Source organism: Tachysurus vachellii, chromosome 14, assembly GCF_030014155.1.
Source record: "Tachysurus vachellii isolate PV-2020 chromosome 14, HZAU_Pvac_v1, whole genome shotgun sequence".
Lineage (NCBI taxonomy): Eukaryota > Metazoa > Chordata > Actinopteri > Siluriformes > Bagridae > Tachysurus > Tachysurus vachellii.
In genome coordinates, this window is record NC_083473.1 from 16,813,157 (window position 1) to 16,833,471 (window position 20,315).

General features: G+C 37.4%; 2 protein-coding genes across 7 annotated transcripts in view; both read left to right on the top strand.

The window, feature by feature from the left end:
* On the top strand, window positions 1–18,072 carry LOC132856595 (von Willebrand factor A domain-containing protein 5A-like). Its single transcript, XM_060886218.1, has 24 exons — window positions 1–332; window positions 2,763–2,965; window positions 3,086–3,308; window positions 4,152–4,318; window positions 6,011–6,125; window positions 6,355–6,530; window positions 6,630–6,718; window positions 7,114–7,258; window positions 7,335–7,414; window positions 8,265–8,379; window positions 8,597–8,746; window positions 8,897–9,006; window positions 9,419–9,636; window positions 9,809–9,865; window positions 10,599–10,622; window positions 10,733–10,762; window positions 12,059–12,094; window positions 12,311–12,325; window positions 12,476–12,526; window positions 13,648–13,695; window positions 14,635–14,661; window positions 14,784–14,923; window positions 15,997–16,120; window positions 16,311–18,072. Exons 1-24 carry the CDS (start codon window positions 296–298, stop codon window positions 16,388–16,390), a joined length of 2,460 nt encoding a protein of 819 aa, XP_060742201.1. The 5' UTR covers window positions 1–295; the 3' UTR covers window positions 16,391–18,072.
* Window positions 18,073–18,744: 672 nt separating this feature from the next.
* LOC132857544 (von Willebrand factor A domain-containing protein 5A-like) overlaps window positions 18,745–20,315 on the top strand; it is a 24,631-nt gene continuing 23,060 nt past the window's right edge. For 3 of the 6 annotated variants that reach the window (XR_009649556.1, XM_060887541.1, XM_060887542.1), the window contains exons 1-2: window positions 18,746–19,071; window positions 20,094–20,296. Coding sequence is in view for 4 of the 6 variants with exons in the window: in XM_060887541.1 (XP_060743524.1) it covers window positions 19,035–19,071; window positions 20,094–20,296 (240 nt within the window). In the remaining 2 variants the exon portion in view is untranslated. Of the gene's footprint in view, window positions 19,072–20,093; window positions 20,297–20,315 lie in introns of all 6 variants that reach the window. The other 3 variants (XR_009649555.1, XM_060887540.1, XM_060887543.1) reach the window with 2 other exon arrangements.

Genomic DNA, 20,315 nt, shown 5'->3' on the forward strand with positions numbered 1-20,315 from the left:
GTAGGAAGTCAGGCTGCAGTCCAGCGTTTTCCGTAAAGTCTCTTCAAACTTGTGACGGACAAAATTCCCGTCTGCAGCTTTAATTTCACCCTGCTGTAGGTGTCTACTGACGGGAAACTGTTAGCTATTTCTGCTCTTTAACTGTCAGTTTCGTGTTAATGTTTATTCGTTTTTCGTACGTGAGATACTCGGCGTGTAATTTAATTTAATTCCACGTTGATAAATAGGTTTATTTTTAGGGATTTAACCTCAGAAGTGTAAAGTAAAGTAAAGATTCCTTCAGAAGAGCAACAAAATGAACTGTGGCCTGCTGACAAACAAGAATGAACCAGGTAATGTGTTGTTTTTATTGTTTTATTACAATTTCTTTTAACTCACGCACTGACTCACTCACCGACTCACTCACCGACTCACGCACCGACAGTAACCACTTTATCCTTAACATTTATCCCGATCAGAGCTGAGCTGGATCCAGACACCGTCCCGGAAACAATGTTTGATTCAACAAAATTAAATGTTCATGTTTTCAAGCTTGTACTCTTTGTGTACTGCTTGCTGTTGATCCCTTTAACTGTTTAAATGTTTATAAACTGCGTCATAGTGAAACTCCATGTACACATACATCTAATTGTATTGTCTGGATGTCTAGTTGTGTGCGCATAACGTATGACATAATTAAAATGTAAATGTAAATCCTCTATAGTTTACATTTGAACGTACACAGAAACCTGTCAGTCAGGTTGTAATGTGAGGTTAAACTATGGGGCGTGGCTGAATTTGGAAATGACGTCACAGTCCATCAAGAAGAACAAGAAGGAGTCAGAAGGAGTTAATAATATTTCAAAACTCAATGGTCTCCACTGCAGATTGTATTGTTTTTCAGGAAGAGACTGATCTCGATCATACCAAAACAAATACTTATTGGTAAACTAATAATTGACACAATTGTCTTTTCAAGCACTTTTCTTAGTCATTGACTGTGACATCAGAATCAGAATACAAATCAGGTTTATTGGCCTGTTGACACACAAGGAATTTGGTTCCAGCTGTCCAAAAGTACAGACGTGAATAACATTATACTATACAAGACAAGATAATACAGACTATACAAGATAAAGCAGCCGATGTGATATGATATAGACAGTATGAGTATTAAATATCAGTACAGAATATATGACTGATCAGTTATGTACATAAAGTGTGAGAAGTGCAGGGTAGTGCAAATAACAGATTGTGTAATATTTTGCGTTTGTCAGTTTGATGACTGACAGTCCTGATAATGCAGTACTTATAGATGTGAAGCAGGGAATATAATTATGGTGAGTTGTTAATCAGTGTGATTGTCTGGAGAAAGAAACTGTTCCTGTTTCTGGCAGTTTTGGTAAACAAAGTTCTGTAGCACCTGCCAGAATTGAGGAACTGAAAGAGGTTGTGTCCAGGGTGTGAAGGGTCACTAGTGATTTTTCCTGCCTGGCTGATGACAACATTAATACTCACTCCAACACTGATTGATACACACACACAGACACACACACAATCAACTGTATGGACTGCAATGACCCACACCACATACACAATCTTACAATTTTACATCCATGTCCACAGCACCATCATATCAAACTGTTTACATGCTGTTTTGCACACTGTTTTTGCTCTTTGCACATGCTGTCTTACATTTCGGTCGATGGCTGTTTTGCACAATACTTTACAATACCTCATGTAGCTGTGCTATAATACTGTGTTCATTCCAGTATTTCTGCACACACAATATTGTTAGAACATACAGTATTTACACTGGTCGGTGCTGTTTTTTGTGTATTGTCTTGTGTAGTGTCTTTTGTGTATTGTCTTGTATTTTTTGTTTGCACTGTCTTTTGTCCTGCGCTGTTTTTTTTTTTTTTTTTGTCTTGTCTTGCACTGTTTGCACCAGGTTGCACAGATGCACTTTATGTGGCTAGGACTAACTTACTAAGTCCTTAGCTCTGTCTTTGTTTTATGTAGCACCTTGGTCCTGGAGAAACATTCTCATTTCACTGTGTACTGCATCAGCTATATAAGGTTGAAATTACAATAAAAACTTCCTGACTTGACTTGACTTCTGTGCAAAGCATCGGAAATGCAGTTCAAACTAATATTTTTATTTTATTTGAATTTTTGCAGGTTTCAGCTAGATTTCTGCAATGCAATTTCAAATGGATTTTACTTTTCCTTGAAATTTCTCAGAGGTTTATTTTCTTGTCGACAAAAATGCAGTAACATTTGGCATTTTATTTTTTTATTTGTATATTTCACAATTATACAATTTGCAATTTGCAAACAGATCAGCCAGAGAAAACAACAGCATTTGTCACAGTTGATAGAGCTGGAAAGTAAATCCCCAAAACAAATGTCAGTGAGGTCATCAGCAAATTCCACAGAACAGGGCTGAAGTTATAACAGTCCTCCAGAGATGCCTGAAATACCTGATCTATTGTCTTATACTCATACTCATATTTTGACTTCAAGCTGTCTTCAGTGTATAGAGAAAACAAACGGGTTATTCTATGTTTTTGTATGTCAGTGGATTTAATAGTATCATGTAGCATAAATGATAAAACACACAGTGGTTGAACTGATGTGTAACTGCAATTTGCAGAAGTTTTGGGTTTAAAACATCTAGCTTTTATTGCTGACTGATTTTTGTATTAATGTCTTCTTTCAGGAAAAACTCAAAATGTGATATAAACTGTAACCTCAGTCATCTTTGTATGTTTTCTGTTCAGTTCCACTAAAGAACATCGAGGTGGATCTGCAGGTTCAGGGGCATGTAGCGACAGTGACCTCCACCCTGAAGTATATAAATGAGGAAGATAACACCCTGGAAGCAGTGTTTGTCTTCCCCATGCCTTCAGGAGCTGCTCTCTGCCATTTCAGTGCCAAGATTGCAGATCAGGAGATAGTGGCTGAGGTGCAGGAGAAACAGGAGGTGAGTAAAACAATAGTTTTACCTGTAGACAGGTTAACAGTAATAATGAATGTAGGTGGACAACATGCCTGATGCTCGGTGGGAATGTAACTTTAACACATGTATGTTGTCCTGGGTCAGGCGCGGGAGCAGTACGATGATGCACTGAGTTCAGGTGAACAGGCGTTTCTGTTGGAGGAGAGTGAGGAGTCTGCGGACGTGTTCAGGCTCAGTGTGGGCTCTCTGCCTCCACACCAGAGTGCCGCTGTCACCTTCATCTATATCATTGAACTGAGTGTGCAGGCTGACCATTCACTGCAGTTCTGTCTGCCTGCAGTACTTAACCCTCGCTACACACCAGCTGGTATTAAACACACACACACACACACACACACACACACACACACACACACACACACACACACACACACACACAGCCAGCAGAACACAACTTACTGTCACTTACTAAACATACCTTATAGGGATGAGCGAGTACAGCATTATCTGTATCTGTATCTGTTAATCATATGAATTATCCATATCTGTATCTGTACTCGGAGTGGATGGGGCCTAATCCGGAAGTAGTCGGGGCTTGTCTTAAAATGGGTGGGGCTTTAACTGGTAATAATTAATTTGGTAATAAAAATAACCACGTCTGAACGAACCCACGTTTACCAGAACTCTACTGGTTAGTAAGTATGTATTTATTAACGTTACAACCCGAAGTAAAAAGCTGAAGAAAAACTAAACGTTAACGGAAAAGACCTGCGAACCCGAGTGACTGAGGGAGAGACAGAGAGCTGTTCTGTGTGTGACTGTGAGTGAGCAGAACGAGATACAGCAACACAATACATCTGTATGTGCGTAGGGGAGGGGCGCTGTGACTAGCCTATCACTGTAGGGGAGGGGCGCTGTGACTAGCTTATCACAGAACGCTGACACAATCAGCTACCCAATGATGATTTTCATTCAATCCGAGCACAAATATTGATTCGTATTACTTGTATAATACTCGTACTCGGCAGAAGTGCTTTATCCGTACCGGATACTCGTTTCAGCCGAGTATCCGGATCATCTCTAATACTTTACTGAAATACATCTGACACACTTTACTGTCACATCTCAGTGTAACGATACAAATACCTAGCTAAATGGATCATCCTTCATGTGAATGAATCATATAATCTGTTGTGTGTTTTATTTTCAGGTACAGGGGGTGGTATAGTGTCAGAGATAACATCAAGTTCTACTGGTATCCCCTACTCCCTCTCTTTTACTGCACATATAAACTCTCCAAACCCCATCACTAAAGTGGAGTCCAAATGTCCTCTAGAGCCTCTGATGTTCCTCAACACAGACCACACCAAGGCAAAGGTGTGTGTATGTGCGTGTGAGAGAGTGTGCGCATGTGAGAGAGTGTGCGCATGTGAGAGAGTGCGCACGCATGTGAGAGCGTGCGCGTGAGAGAGAGAGAGAGTACAGAGCTATAAAGTTTAAAGGTATAATGATGAACTAAATCTGTTTAATGAATCAATTTGATCTTGACTGATGCAGTGATTTATCAGTGGGTGTATTGTACAAACACATGTAGTCATCTAACAGCTTTTCTTTGGTGTAACCCTTGTCAAGACTATATTCAATACAATTAGTATTCAGTAGCTCAAGACTTTATTCAATATAATTCATTTCAATTCAATTTATTTGTACTGTATAGCACTTTTAGCAATTCACATTGTCTCAAAGCAGCTTTACAGATAATGCATATAAAAATAAATAAATTTAAAGTTTACAATTAATTTATAAATATTAATTTAAAATATAAAATACTTTATATCTATTCCTAATGAGCAAGCTGGAATGACTGTTGACAGACTGTTCCAACATGTTGACTACAAGAACTGAGACACACACACACACACACACACACACACACACACACAGAATACATGGCTTCATGGCAACAATATTCCTTAATGGCAGTGGCCTCTTTCAGCATGACTTGGTTTCCATGTTCCCCAGCTCTCAAGCTGATCAAACATCTGTGGGAAGTCCTGGACAATCAAAACATATTTAGAATAAACCAAAGGCATTTTTGAAACATGTTCTGTGGCCTGATTAAGTAAAGATGTCACTGTGCCTCCCCACACCTCCGGGTTTGCGACCTTCACATCAGGTTTCAGTGACCACTTCTGGCCATCTTGGGAGTAGCACCACTTCCAGGGCATCAGCCATTTCATGCTTCCCTGCACTATTTAACACTCCGTCGACAAGCTTTCCTTTGCCATGTATTCTCAGTTTGCCTTGTGCTCCTGTCTAGTCCTCCCACCTTTTTGCTGTTCCTGATCTGCTTTGTTTGAACCTGCTTGCTCTCCCATTGCCAATTCTGCCTGCTATACGATACTGCTGCCTGGTTCGACCCTGACTTTTTTCCGTAGTTGTTTTTGCCTGCCCTGTATTACTTCATTACCGATATTTGGATTACACAGTTTGCCTGTGCTGAGGATCACAGGACTGTTTAACCCTGTTCACCTGTGTCTTGGATTATTGGACTGTCTGTTATATTGAACTCTGCCACCCCTGTATTGTGCCAGCTTCCATTATTCAATTCAGTGCAGCCTTGAATTTAGGCCCTTGTGTGCCATCCCTGACAAATAATGGAACTCTTTAGCCACAATCATCAAAGAAGAAAACAGAGCAGCCTTTGATTGATGGAGCATCTTTCCAACTCAGAACCGATCTACTTTGCTTTAAAGTTGTGTGGCAACTGGTTGCACAAAAACATTGCACAGGTAGATGGATGGAAGAATGGGTTCACATTTTGGAAGCTTCAGTCAAAAAAACAAACATTTAAACCAACTAAAAACAACATTGAGAAATGCAAGCTGGAGCTTTTGGAATGTCCCTCACTATCCCCTGACTGGATCCTATATACACACACACACACACCATACACACAGAAGGATGTCTTTTATTATTATTATTATTATTATTATTATTATTATTATTATTCACTGTTTTTAATTGTTTTATCAGAACACTGAGTATTGTGTGTGTGTGTGTGTTTAGGTAAGTCTTGGTGCAGGTCACATGTTTGATCGAGATGTCGAGCTGTATCTATATTATCAGAATCCCCATCAGCTCACTGCTATAGTGGAGGCTGGAGCTCCTGCAGCAGAGTCAGGTACAATTTCACAAATCTGTTCCCTAAACTATAATGCAAGGAAAAACACACTGTTTATGGATTCAGACAATTTCGAGCTTCTTTGGAAAAGTACTACTGCTAAAAGTAGAATAAACACACAGTCTATTTTGGTTGGTCATTATTTTCTTGGTCATTGGTTCATAGTTTCTTCTTTTCTTACTTTTGTTTCATTACAATTCTGTTGATTTTTTTTTTTTTCTCTTTTTAGGATCTCTCATGGGAGATCCAGTGGTCATGGTCAGTTTCTATCCAGAGTTCCCTGAGTCAGTGATGTCCTCCATGTCGACGTGTGGTGAGTTTGTGTTTGTTATGGACAGATCTGGCAGTATGTCCTGTAATATGCATAATGGACCAGGTGCACAGGAACGCATTGACTGTGCCAGGGTAAGACTTAACACTTAATTTAACAGTAACACTTCTTTTCTTTCTTTTTTTGCCGTGTGAACTAAGAATAACACTGACTGTGTGTAATGATGTGTTTAGGACACTCTTCTCCTGCTACTGAAGAGTCTCCCCATGGACTGTTACTTCAACATCTATGGCTTTGGCTCTCACTATAGTTCCTTCTTCCCGTGAGTTCAAATCACATGACGCAGTGAATAGGTCCTATTTTTGTCACTAATGAGATGCACCAATGGATGAAATGAAAGGATGAAGGGCTGGGTGGTATAAACAAGTAGCTTTGCTTCCTTCCAGGTCTTGATTTTGAGCTCAGGTTTCTGTCCCTGTAGTGACAAGTTTATCTCATGTTCATGTTTTTTTCTCTGGGTTCTTCCAACCTCCCAGAACATGGTAGTTGATATACAGACAAAGCCTACATTTAGGCCCTAGGACTGGCGTTTCATCCAGGTTGTGGTTTCACCTCATGCCCAGTGTTGTAACTGACCTGGAGTGAGTGAGTATGTGAGAGTGATACAGAGCAGGTTAGCTAATTTGTTGTGTCTGCTGTATGTTTCTCTGATTTTAGTCAAAGTGTGCAGTACAATCAGGACACTATGGAGCAGGCGGTGCAGAAGGTAAAGGAGATGCAAGCAGACATGGGGGGCACAGAGATTCTGCCTGCTTTGGAACACATTTACAAGCAACCTTGCATCTCCAAACACCCAAGACAGGTAATATTATTCTTTATCCACAGTGAGAAATTTCAAGGGAGCTCGTCTTTAAATTTCTCTCTCTCTCTCTTTTCAGCTCTTCATATTTACAGACGGTGAAGTAGGAAACACCAAAGATGTTCTTCACTGTGTCAAGAGCAATGCTGATCTCCACAGGCATGTGCTGTTTAAATTTTAAAACATTCATAATGCAGAACTGAATATCTAATAGTTTACATATGGAAAGCATTTCAATTGTTCCTAATACATAATAGCTAACTGAGTTGTACAAATATTTCATTATTTTATTTCATGAGAATTAACATTAGATTTTCAGAAGGAAGGAGCAAAATAGTTTAAACCACAATTCACTAAAGTGGACCAGATATTAATATAAAAAAGGAAAATGTATCACACCACAACACTGTTAGTTTCTTTATTCCAATTAGTCAGCTGTTGATTAATTAGCTCTGGCTGTAATACTGGGAAAATTATAGATTTTTTATAATTATTATAATATATATAATATATAATTTTAGACTGTTAGTACCAGTGATATACTTAATACGCTTAATACCAGTTTTCCTCTCACTACTTGTGTGCGTGTCTGCGTGTGTGCGCTTGTGTCAATGTGTGTGCATACGTGTATGTGTGCGTGCGTATGTGTGTGTGAATGTGCATCCTCAAGCATCCTCCAGTTTAACTCATTTTTGTACATCTGAGAGTTTAATAGTAATCTTTTCTGGAGTAACAGCTTAATCTAAGGGACTTGTATAACAGAAGCAAATATTATTCAGCCCTAAATATAATTGGATTTTAAAAGAGAATAAAGTTATTTATCAATGTAAATAGTAATGTAATGCTTTGGTGGAGCTATTTATAGTAATAAAAAATATTTATTTAACATTTGTGGATGAAGCATCATGACTAGTTGTGATTTAGTGTTCACTTGTTTACATGTTTTAAAGTTCTCCTCTGATCTAAACGACTCATAAAGGATTTAAAATCCACTCCTTTGTTTAAACAGATGCTTCTCATTTGGGATTGGTGAAGGTGCAAGTTCTGAACTCATTACAGGATTGGCTGAGAACAGCTGTGGCCACGCCCAGTTCATCACAGGAACTGATCGCATGCAGGCCAAAGTAAGACTGGTTTCTGCTCAAATAATATTAGTTAATAGTCATTACAGTGTCATTCAAATGATGTGATGTTTGTCAATTATGTCATTTACAGAATGTACAGATAATTCTGCATGTTCTGGGTCTCATGTTCCCACTGACAAACAGATGAGAGATTTATTGGGAAATCTTACTACATTTCACACTTTTTATTGAACATGTCTTTCATTCCCAATGCTAGGTAATGCAGTCTCTTCGCTATGCTTTACAACCAGCAGTGACTGATATCACTGAGGACTGGTTTGGATTGTCTTTCTCTCATCTGAGCCCCCAAATTAAATCACTGTTCCATGGTCAAAGAGCACTGATTTATGCCCAGTTGAAAGGAAAGGTGAAAATGTAAACTTATTTCACTCTATGAATTTGCAATGATTTATGCAGAATTTTATAAATGGTTAAACTCAAACATCTGTATAATTTGTGGTTCTCCTACAAGAACATGACTGGATCTTTTAGTAATCACTGTTCACTCCATCCCTAGGAATGTCAGAACCCAGATGCTAAGGGAAAAATATCAGTGCATTATCGCCTGGGGGGTCAAGAGGTCACAAACAGTGTTGACTTCTTCCTGAAGCCTGTCGAGAACACAGGGTAAGTGCCTGGTGTACTCTCTAACACTTCTTACATTTACAGCATTTAGCAGTCATCCTTATCCCATTTATAACTGTGAGCATCTGAGGGTTAAGGGCCTTGCTCATGGGCCCAGCAGTGGCAGCTTGGTGGTACTGGGATTTGAACCCACAACCTTCTAATCAGTAGTCCAACACCTTGATCACTGAGCCACAACTTTCCATATGACTGCATAATAAACCCTGGCTGGGTGTCTTTAGCTGTCATACTCATAATAGTAATAAATATCAGCTTTACAGTACTCAGTGTTAGTTTAGTGCAATAAGATGAACCAACCACCAGTTTATGGAGGATTTCAGTCAAAACTAAAGCGAAATATAGATTTATCTGTGTAATTGTTAATCAGTGTGTGTTTGTGTGTATGTGTGTACAGGATGGCCATCCACAGGCTTGGTGCTCGCTCTCTGATCCGTTCTCTGGAAAGAGACGAGAGGGTTGATGGAACTGATAAAGATACTCTGAAGGCCAGAGTGGTGGAACTGAGTAAGCAGTGTGGAGTGAGCAGCTCACACACAGCCTTCATAGCTGTTCATAAGGGCAACAAACAAGCTGTGAAGGGGCCGCTGGTGAAGAGGAGAATTCCTACCCCGAGTCAGTATTCTTCTTCTTTATTTTGTAACTGCAATATAACATTTCTCTACATACTGTATACAAAAACATTACTTTGATCAGCATCCACAGTTTTAGTGCTTTTATGCGTAAAAACACATTATACAGAACACACAGAGAAACTAACATCCTGTTTTTCTTTATATACTTACAGTGCTGATGGGATGTTCAATGGGTTTCTATTCTAATTTGCCTACATCTACATCTTTCAGTAAGTAACTGAACACAGAAGTTTGTAAACACTTCTGGGTCATGAGACTAATATTATATTGTATTTTCTTCATCAAATATATTGCTAATATGATGGTGGCGTAGTGGTTAGCTCTTTCGCCTCACACCGCCAGGGTCGGGGTTCGATTCCCGCCTCCGCCTTGTGTGTGTGGAGTTTGCATGTTCTCCCCGTTTCTCTCCGGTTTCCTCCCCCGGTCCAAATGCATGGTAGGTTGATTGGCATCTCTGGAAAAATTGTCCGTAGTGTGTGATTGCGTGAGTGAATGAGTGTGTGTGTGCCCTGCGATGGGTTGGCACTCCGTCCAGGGTGTATCCTGCCTTGATGCCCGATGACGCCTGAGGCACAGGCTCCCCATGACCCGAGGTAGTTCGGATAAGCGGTAGAAAATGAGTGAGTGAGAGAGATATAAATAATAAGAATAAGAGTATGAATAAAAATAATAATAAGAAGAAGAAGATCAAAAACAACAATAATAATAATATACAGTAATATGAGCATTTAAACATTAATGCTTTTTAACTCTTATCAGAGCACATAGAGAAACTTATTTCCTGTTTTTCTTTTGTATATGTGCAGTGATATTACAGGATCTACATTACAGTCTAAATAACAGTATTCATGGAATTCTGATTAACATTCATGGTTTTATGCATGAAAACATTACACAGAGCACATGAAGAAACTAACATCTTGTTTTTGTTTGTATGTACAGTGAGTTCAAACGGAATAGCTGCCCGTAAGTAACAGAACACAGCATTCAGGGCATTTCGATTAGTAATCATGGTTTTAGTGCTTTTATTCCTAAACACACCAAAAATCTAACATGTCCTGTTTGCTTATTTGCAGCGAGGAATTCGGCTCCATCTAAATATTCCAGTAAGTAACTGAACACAGAAGATTGTAAACACTTCTGGGCCATGAGACTAATATTATATTGTATTTTCTTCATCAAATATATTGGTAATTTGATGGTACAGTTTGAGAATGATTTATAAAATAACATTGTTCAGAATAATAAAGGTTAGTGTCAGTTTATATATGTTGTCAGCATAAAATCAAGCATATGGCCATGCAATCTTTATAGACAAACATCAGGCAGTAGAACAAGTTGTACTTAAAGTCTCATTGACTTTACATGTGCACATAGGACGGCTCCACTGACACCAGTCAGTCTGTGAAAATCAAGTTTAAGTGCTGTTTTTGTGAAATAGGAGTATCTATCATTAACACCAGCATGAAGCAGTAGATTATATAAACACAGAGTGGGAGCTGCCGAGATCTGAATTGTGTAATGCATAAAAATCTCCTATCATATGTTACATCATTCCAGTGAAGATTAAGATTAATGTTAATGAGACAAACATTTTAGACATTTGTAGGCTTTTAGTTTGGGAAAGATCAATCCTTTTAAAGCATGACTGGGTTCCTCTGAGCATAGAAGAAGTAGTAGGAATTAAATGTCTTTATTTATTACATGCACCACACAGTGAAATTCATTTCTTCACATATCTCAGCTTGTTAGAAAGTTACGATAAAATCTCAAAAGAGTCAACTATAACATAGAAGCAAAGAAGGATAAGGGCTTTCCTTATGGACTTAGTTTTTTCACTTGGGCCTTAACTTTAATGCTATGACACAACTCAAAATTGTGGCTTAATACCAATTTCCAGCATAAACATCCAAGATTAAAACATTACATTTTAGTACAACACACAAATACAGCTTTTATTACCTGATGCAGACTTTTGAGACCTGGATTGAATAATCATTGATATTGTTGTGTTGATAATTGATATTAACTTTGCCAAACAACTTTATTTAATGATATTAAGGTTTATTGATTGTTAAATATAAATAAAATGCAGTAATATGAACTACTGTAGTATTAGTGTTTATATTAGATAAATTAACCGTAATGTAATGTGTGTGAAAAGGTATCTCTGTGACTGTGGACATAGAGTGTAGTCTGTTGTTTATTAATCACTATTTACTAGTCATGGATCCAAGAATTGTTTTTGTAAAAACAAATAAAGATAGATAGATAAATAGGTAGATAGATAGCATTCTACATCTTTAGTCGCATCACTAAAACCTATCTGAGATCAATACTAGCTTTAGTCTTTTTGAGCAAATGTCTAACTATCCTTGTTTCCTTCTGTTTCATTAAAATAGGTTTCTCTACAAAGATGAAAGGATTTTTTAGCTCTTGTAAGTAATTGAACATTATGCTTTCTAAATGCTTGTTGAACAGACTAAAAGAAAGATCAGACTATCATTCTTTTTCAGTTACTATAGTGCATTTATAAAGATTGTAGTAAAACATTTTTTACATATATACTGAACATATATTTATTTTCATAATTATGTTCCATTAACATATTTCTTAACATTTCTTTTTCACACATTCATGAAATTGTCTTATAGCGAAAAGGGAAAAGTGTGAGTATGCATAAACTTTATTTCTTTAACTACATACATGTCAGGATTGTAAGGCAGTAAAACTTATATTGTGTATCAGTCACTACTCCAGTTATGTGTGTATGGATATTTGACTCAGTGATTCATGTGTGTGTTTGGTTTATCCTACAGGTACCATCAAGTCCCAAGTCCGTTGTGCCACACCAAGTTACGATTTTTTAAGTAAGTGGAACTCTAGGGGAAGTGGTAGCTCAGTGTTTAAGGTGTCAGACTATTGATCAGAAGGTCGGGAGTTCGAATCCCATGGCCACCTAGCTGCCACTCCTGGGCCCCTGAGCAAGGCTCTTAACCCTCACTTGCTCAGCTGTATAAATGAGATAAATGTAAGTTGCTCTGGATAAGGGTGTCTGCCAAATGCCATAAATGTAACTTCGGAAGGTGATTTATTGTGGCCTCCAACAGACGGACCGAAAGACAGACATCCAGGTACACAGACAGACTGACAGGCAGAAAGACAGACTGACAGGCAGAAAGACAGACTGACAGGCAGAAAGACAGACTGACAGGCAGAAAGACAGGCAGAAAGACAGGCAGACAGACTGACTGACAGGCAGACAGACTGACAGGCAGAAAGACAGACTGACAGGCAGAAAGACAGGCAGAAAGACAGGCAGACAGACTGACTGACAGGCAGACAGACTGACAGGCAGACAGACTGACAGGCAGACAGTCACCTCCTCTCATGAGCTCTAGAGATTCTTATTTATAAAGGACTTAGCCTGTTCCAAATGATCTAGCAGGGATTATATACACAATTATATACACAAAATATAAATATAATGACCCACTAAACAAATACGCAAATATAATCTTTATTAACGCATGGGAAACATGACAAAAGAAAGAATAATTCAGCTATTGTTCCCCTTCCCCCAGACAAAACTATAAATGTCCACTGCTGATGTTTTACAAGAGAATGATTGTTCTCTGTGACTATGAACATGGAGTGTAGCCTGTAATCACTAGAAACAAACTCTATACTTGAGCCAAATGTGACCCAGTTTAATAAGCTAAATAAATGTTGAAAAACATACAAATAAATAAAAGCATTTTAAATCTTAATATATTTGTAAATTTTCATATCTGATCTTTCCAATATTTATTGTAAATTGAGGAACTATTGTTGATGGAAAATTAAGTATGCCTAAACTTTTTTCCCTTTAACTACATACATGTCAGGGTTGTAAGGCAATAAATCTCATACTCTGTATCAGTTACTACTCCAGATATGTATATGGATATTAGACTCAATGATACATGCGTGTTTTTGGTTTGTCCCACAGCAATGAGTGATTCTATGGATATAGACTGTGGAACAACAGATTATAATAGTAAGTTTTACATTCTCACACAAGACTCTTATTTTATCTTTACTGTGTCTGTGGACTTTATCCTGTGGTAGACATTATGTGTATAGTCTTTTGTAAGCTTTGTAAGCAAACTTAAAAAGAAGTTTGAATGTTACTTTAAGGAGCCACTACGTACTGCAGTTCTAACTACCTAGTAGACCATATATATAAAACTTTATACATATATATGTGTGTGTGTGTGCGTGAAAATTTTAAAGTTTGAAGATGAAATCTCAGACTCATTACACAGGTCAAAAATGTAGTAAAAGTCTCACCCATGGGATCCTCTATGCCGCAGAGGATTTCAAAATGATGCTAATTGCTTGTTACAATTGTTTGAGAGAGGTAATAAAAAGATATTTAAAAAATACTGCTGTTTGAAAATACAACATTTTAAAAAGATCAAGCGAAGTTCTGGAAGAGATAAGAAAGAAAAACACTCTCAGACAGGATTGGCCATATGCTAGTTGCACCATTGTACTCTGCAGCATTGTTTGCATGATCTGCATGAAGAGTCATGAGAAGATAACAACCTACAAACTAATCAGAAAAAGACAATGTCTGTTGTAAGCAAAACAATACTCAGATAAGCCCAAAGCATTTTTGAAGTACTTTGGACTGATAAAGTTAAAATGGAACTCTTTTGACACAATCACCTTGTGTCTGAAGTAAAAAGGATTAACATTTGATAAATAACACCTTTCCAGGTTCATTAGGCTTTGAGATGTGTGACAATTCTGAAGCATGTGAGCCATATTCTGTTGACAAACTGAAATGAGATCCAAAAGTTACCTCATAAACTGCTTGACCTCAGAACTCTCAAATGAAATGATAATGATAATGCCAGATTGTCTTTATTTATGTACTATTACAATTCTCAAATGTTTTGTCATAAATCTAAAACAAATTTCATTGCTCTAGGTTGCAGACGCTCAGATAACAACCGAGGTAATGTTGAACAGTGACTTTATAAGAAATGTATCTTGTGGTTGTTGTGTGTATAGGTGTGTGTGTTTGTGTGTGTGTGTGTGTATGCTGGGTCTATTTTTTTAATATGTATGTCTCTGTAGAAACTTCAAAGACTCGAAAGGACCCACTGATGGAGCTCATCGATCTCCAGAAGGCTTCAGGTTGCTGGGAAATTGGTTCTACACTTGCAGAAGTGTTTGGGAAAACAGAAAAAGAGCTGATCGAGAAGATTCCTGCACAGGTTTTTATACATTAAATATCTGTGTTAACATGTGACTCTAAAGGAAATTTTAACCATTGACCTCTTCCACTCGGGCAGGACAAAAATTATGAATCCTTTCTTGAGCATACTAAGCCTGACTGTATCTACACATGCAGCTAACCAGATGTACTGGAAGACTACAAAGACTATTTCCACTATTCCAACACCAAGCGTGTTTGTGTGTGTTTTTGTGTTCCAATTATATATATATGAATGAATATTTAAGATCATTCTTATATATAGATGCATAGATCCACTGCCGATATCATAAACACCTGTACATTCATACAGTTATCTAATCTAATTAGTTAGCATCTAATCTTATGCTTCATATCAAACATAAGTGATTGTGACATAAATGTTGGCATAAAGCAAATGGGCTGGTTTGAGTATTCCAGAATCCACTGATCTCCTGGGATTTTCAGACACAACAGTATGTAGAGTTCATGCAGAAGGAGAATGAGGTGAAAAGTATCACACAACAGATCAAACCTTTTCAGTTGATGAGCTACAACAGCAGAAGGCCACCTCAGGTTCCTCTCCTGTCAGCCAGGAACAGGATCCTGGGGCTATTATGAGTACAAGCTCACACATCAGAACTGGAACAGTGAAGACTGGAAAAGGACCAGATGAATTTTTTTCCTAATCTCAAACTGTTGAATTTGGGTGAGTCTTTTCCCGTGAGTGCCTCATGAGAGTCCTTTTCTGGGCTAATAGATGTGGAAACTCAACATGATCTTCTGCTGTTGCATCTCATCAATTCAGCGTTTGATATTTTGTGCATGGTGAGATGCTTTTCTACTGACCACCATTGTACAGAGTGATTATTTGAGTTAATATATCCTTGCAATTTAAACAAATGTCATGTTTGTTGTGTAAAAATTCCAGGAGATCAGCAGTTCCTGAAATGCTCAAACCAACCCTACTGGTACCAACATCATTAACACAATCAGAGTCACAGAGATCACACTTTTTCTTCATTCTTATGTTTTTTGGGTGTATGTGTAGTGATGGTGATTGTATGTAAAAATCCTATTGTTTTTTGTGTACAGGTGAAGCCAGATGTCTGGGCTACACTTCTTGCTTTGATTTGGTTGCACGGCTTTAAGATCGATGCTCAGGTTGAGTGGCAGTTTTTGGCCATGAAGGCAGTGTCATGGATCCATAGTCAGAAAGGTAAATTCTACATTTAAATCATCAATTACGTAACTGTGATATAAAACATTTAAACAATGTAAAGCACTTTTTACAGCTCAAACATCTAAATTTCAAAGAAGCAGTTTTCTGATTAAGGGAAATGTCTAACCAGCACTGTCATGATGATGATGATGATGATGATGATGATGATGATGATTGTGTGTTTCAGTGGTCAACCAGTCAGAGTGTATACAGGCAGGAAACTCTTTGCTGGGCTGTCAGGTTACAGAAGATGCTCTTGGCCTCTGAACTCTTTCATCCCGCAGCAGCCATGAGAGAATAATTCTTTAAAAAAAAAAAGCTTTCATTAGCCTGATTATCTCTATAAATGTATTGCAACAGCAAGGCAGGTTTTATTGTTTTTTTCTATAGACTGAATTCATTTGGATTTGAGATCAAAAAATGTATGAGACAATAGATCAGAATTACAGCTTTAAATCCCTGATATGTCCATTTAAATCTAGCTTAGAACATGCTCCTTTTGTTTGAACACATCCATTTATTAACTGATCAAAAATATTGGCACATGTAACTTTCACGCGTTTTGCATTGCCAGTTAGTTAATAGCACTGAATATCTACTCTTGCTTTGAAAACCAGAGAGCTGTCAATGGGAGAAAAGCAAACTATTTTGAATCTGAGAATAGAGGGAAACAGATCAGAGCCATTGCACTAGCGTTGGGCATAGCAAATAAAACAATTTGGAATGTCCTGAAAAAGTAACCACTGGTGTACTAACAAGCAGATGTTCAACAAATGGGCAAAAGAAAACAACAGTATTTTAGAAGAGTTATGATGAAAAACCCAAATATGACAGTCAGTGATGTCTGTTCACGGGGCAGGTGTGAATGTATACCACAAGATCTAAACATCTTATAAGCAGTAAGGATCAGAAGGTCAGATTGAAATTCAAAAAGAAGTAAAGAGATAAGTCAAGTTCTGATGCAGTTATTGCAAATAAGGGCTATTTACATTTACATTTACAGCATTTGGCAGACGCCCTTATCCAGAGCAACGTACATAAGTGCTTAAGTCTCTAGCATTGAATACATTAATGCTGGCTCACAAGGTTACATTCTTAAGATACCATGAGTTTAAAACATTTGTTCAAAGTTACAGTGAAAAAGTGTCAGGTTTTTTTTTTTTATTTTTTTAATTCATTTATTTTTTTTAAATAATGCAAAAGATAGGGAAAGAAGTGCTAGTTGAAGTGTTTCCTAAATAAGTAGGTCTTCAACCGCCGTTTGAAAATAGCCAGTGACTCAGTTGTCCGGACCTCTAGGGGAAGTTCGTTCCACCACCTTGGTGCCAGAACAGAGAAGAGTCTTAAAGTAACCAAATATTAAGTGTTATTTACTTTTGTTATTTAAAGACAGTTTTTGACCTGTTATTATACTTTTCCTCACATAATTGCGTGGTCTGCCACCAAAGGTGTTGTGTTATTGAGTTTAACACATCTAGATGTAAATGTCATTAAATAAAAGCTGAAATTCTGATCTATTATCTTATCGTATTCCATTAATAACAAAAACAAGAATACAAAAAAAGAGAATTTGCCTTACTGTACAGAACTTTTGAATATCTTTGCACAGATTTGTTTGTCAATTGCAAAGAATTCAGTTAAAATACAACAGTGACATTATGTTTATAAAATCTTTCCTTTAGTTCAGGTTTTAGTTTAACATGCACTGATGTTATCCAACAATTTCCAGATGTATAAAATTTAAAATAGTTAATGACAACAACAATATTGAAGTGAGGGAGTGACAGGAGAAAGAGGGCTGGGCTTTTACTATATACTTTACTTTTATTATATCTGCTAGCTAAAATACTGTATGTTTGCTTTACTTAAATCTTACTTTTTAAGAGCTTATTGTGAGAACGGATACATTCTGTTAATTGGTAATCATCTTAATAAAACTTATCTGTGCATTTGTGTTTGTAATGTCCATTTATTCACTTCAGTGTCAGGGTCCTTCTGTTCAAAATGTTTGTGTCCTCTCTATGTTTGATTCTTTAAGTAGTTCTGGCAAATTTAGGAGGAACTCCTAAAAACTGGTGTCGTAATTGTAATATTAAGATTTAGATCATCTTTAATAATTATGAATAAAAAAATATTTAAAGCATGAAAATACGAAAGCCGTGCAATTGTGGGCAAAACATATTATAATGTTAAAATAATTCACTTATCTACTATATAGGTCTGCTTTAATTAATAAATTAATTACTTAATTATGTTTGCATTTGCCAGAAGTAAGTGTGCACAAGCATCTCTGACCAAATGACTGTTTCATTACAACAAATTATACAGGCATTATAACAGAATGGCAGATTTTAGTATTTGTTTTTTTAACAAATTGTTTTTTGTTTTAGTTTTTGTATTTACATTGAGAAATCTACAATCGATTCGGAAATAATAATGCCAAATAATGTTACAAAATGAATAACATCTACCTATGTTTCAGTTAATCATTGTGTATATGTATATGTACATATTGGTGTATACACATTATTACTATAAACTAAGCCTCTTACTCTTTTGGCTTTCCATAGTTCCAAAGCCCCGCCCCTATTTTTGGAGTCAACACAAGAATCTCCAGTAGGAAGTCAGGCTGCAGTCCAGCGTTTTCCGTAAAGTCTCTTCAAACTTGTGACGGACAAAATTCCCGTCTGCAGCTTTAATTTCACCCTGCTGTAGGTGTCTACTGACGGGAAACTGTTAGCTATTTCTGCTCTTTAACTGTCAGTTTCGTGTTAATGTTTATTTGTTTTTCGTACGTGAGATACTCGGCGTGTAATTTAATCTAATTCCACGTTGATAAACAGGTTTATTTTTAGGGATTTAACCTCAGAAGTGTAAAGTAAAGTAAAGATTCCTTCAGAAGAACAACAAAATGAACTGTGGCCTGCTGACAAACAAGAACGAACCAGGTAGTGTGTTGTTTTTATTGTTTTATTACAATTTCTTTTAACGAACCTCACTCACCGACTCACTCACCGACTCACTCACCGACTCACTCACCGACTCACTCACCGACTCACTCACCGACTCACTCACCGACTCACTCACCGACTCACTCACCGACTCACTCACCGACAGTAACCACCATGTTCATGTTTTCAAGCTTGTACTCTTTGTGTACTGCTTGCTGTTGATCCCTTTAACTGTTTAAATGTTTATATACTGCGTCATGGTGAAACTCCATGTACACATACATCTAATTGTATTGTCTGGATGTGTATTTCTGCACACACAATATTGTTTGAACATACAGTATTTACACTGGTCGGTGCTGTTTTTTGTGTATTGTCTTGTGTAGTGTCTTTTGTGTATTGTCTTGTATTTTTTGTTTGCACTGTCTTTTGTCCTGTGCTGTTTTTGTTTTTTGTCTTGTCTTGCACTGTTTGCACCAGGTTGCACAGATGCACTTTATGTGGCTAGGACTAACTTACTAAGTCCTTAGCTCTGTCTTTGTTTTATGTAGCACCTTGGTCCTGGAGAAACATTCTCATTTCACTGTGTACTGCATCAGCTATATAAGGTTGAAATTACAATAAAAACTTCCTGACTTGACTTGACTTCTGTGCAAAGCATCGGAAATGCAGTTCAAACTAATATTTTGATTTTATTTTAATTTTGGCAGGTTTCAGCTAGATTTCTGCAATGCAATTTCAAATTTGCAATTTGCAAACAAATCAGCCAAAGAAAACAACAGCAACAAACGGGTTATTCTATGTTTTTGTATGTCAGTGGATTTAATAGTATCATGTAGCATAAATGATAAAACACACAGTGGTTGAACTGATGTGTAACTGCAATTTGCAGAAGTTTTGGGTTTAAAACATCTAGCTTTTATTGCTGACTGATTTTTGTATTAATGTCTTCTTTCAGGAAAAACTCAAAATGTGATATAAACTGTAACCTCAGTCATCTTTGTATGTTTTCTGTTCAGTTCCACTAAAGAACATCGAGGTGGATCTGCAGGTTCAGGGGCATGTAGCGACAGTGACCTCCACCCTGAAGTATATAAATGAGGAAGATAACACCCTGGAAGCAGTGTTTGTCTTCCCCATGCCTTCAGGAGCTGCTCTCTGCCATTTCAGTGCCAAGATTGCAGATCAGGAGATAGTGGCTGAGGTGCAGGAGAAACAGGAGGTGAGTAAAACAATAGTTT

Coding starts and splice junctions, on each gene's coding strand:
- LOC132856595 (XM_060886218.1), top strand. CDS start 296: ATGAACTGTGGCCTGCTGACAAACAAGAATGAACCAG. Junction 333..2,762: donor GACAAACAAGAATGAACCAG/GTAATGTGTTGT, acceptor TTTTCTGTTCAG/TTCCACTAAAGAACATCGAG. Junction 7,259..7,334: donor TCTCCAAACACCCAAGACAG/GTAATATTATTC, acceptor CTCTCTTTTCAG/CTCTTCATATTTACAGACGG.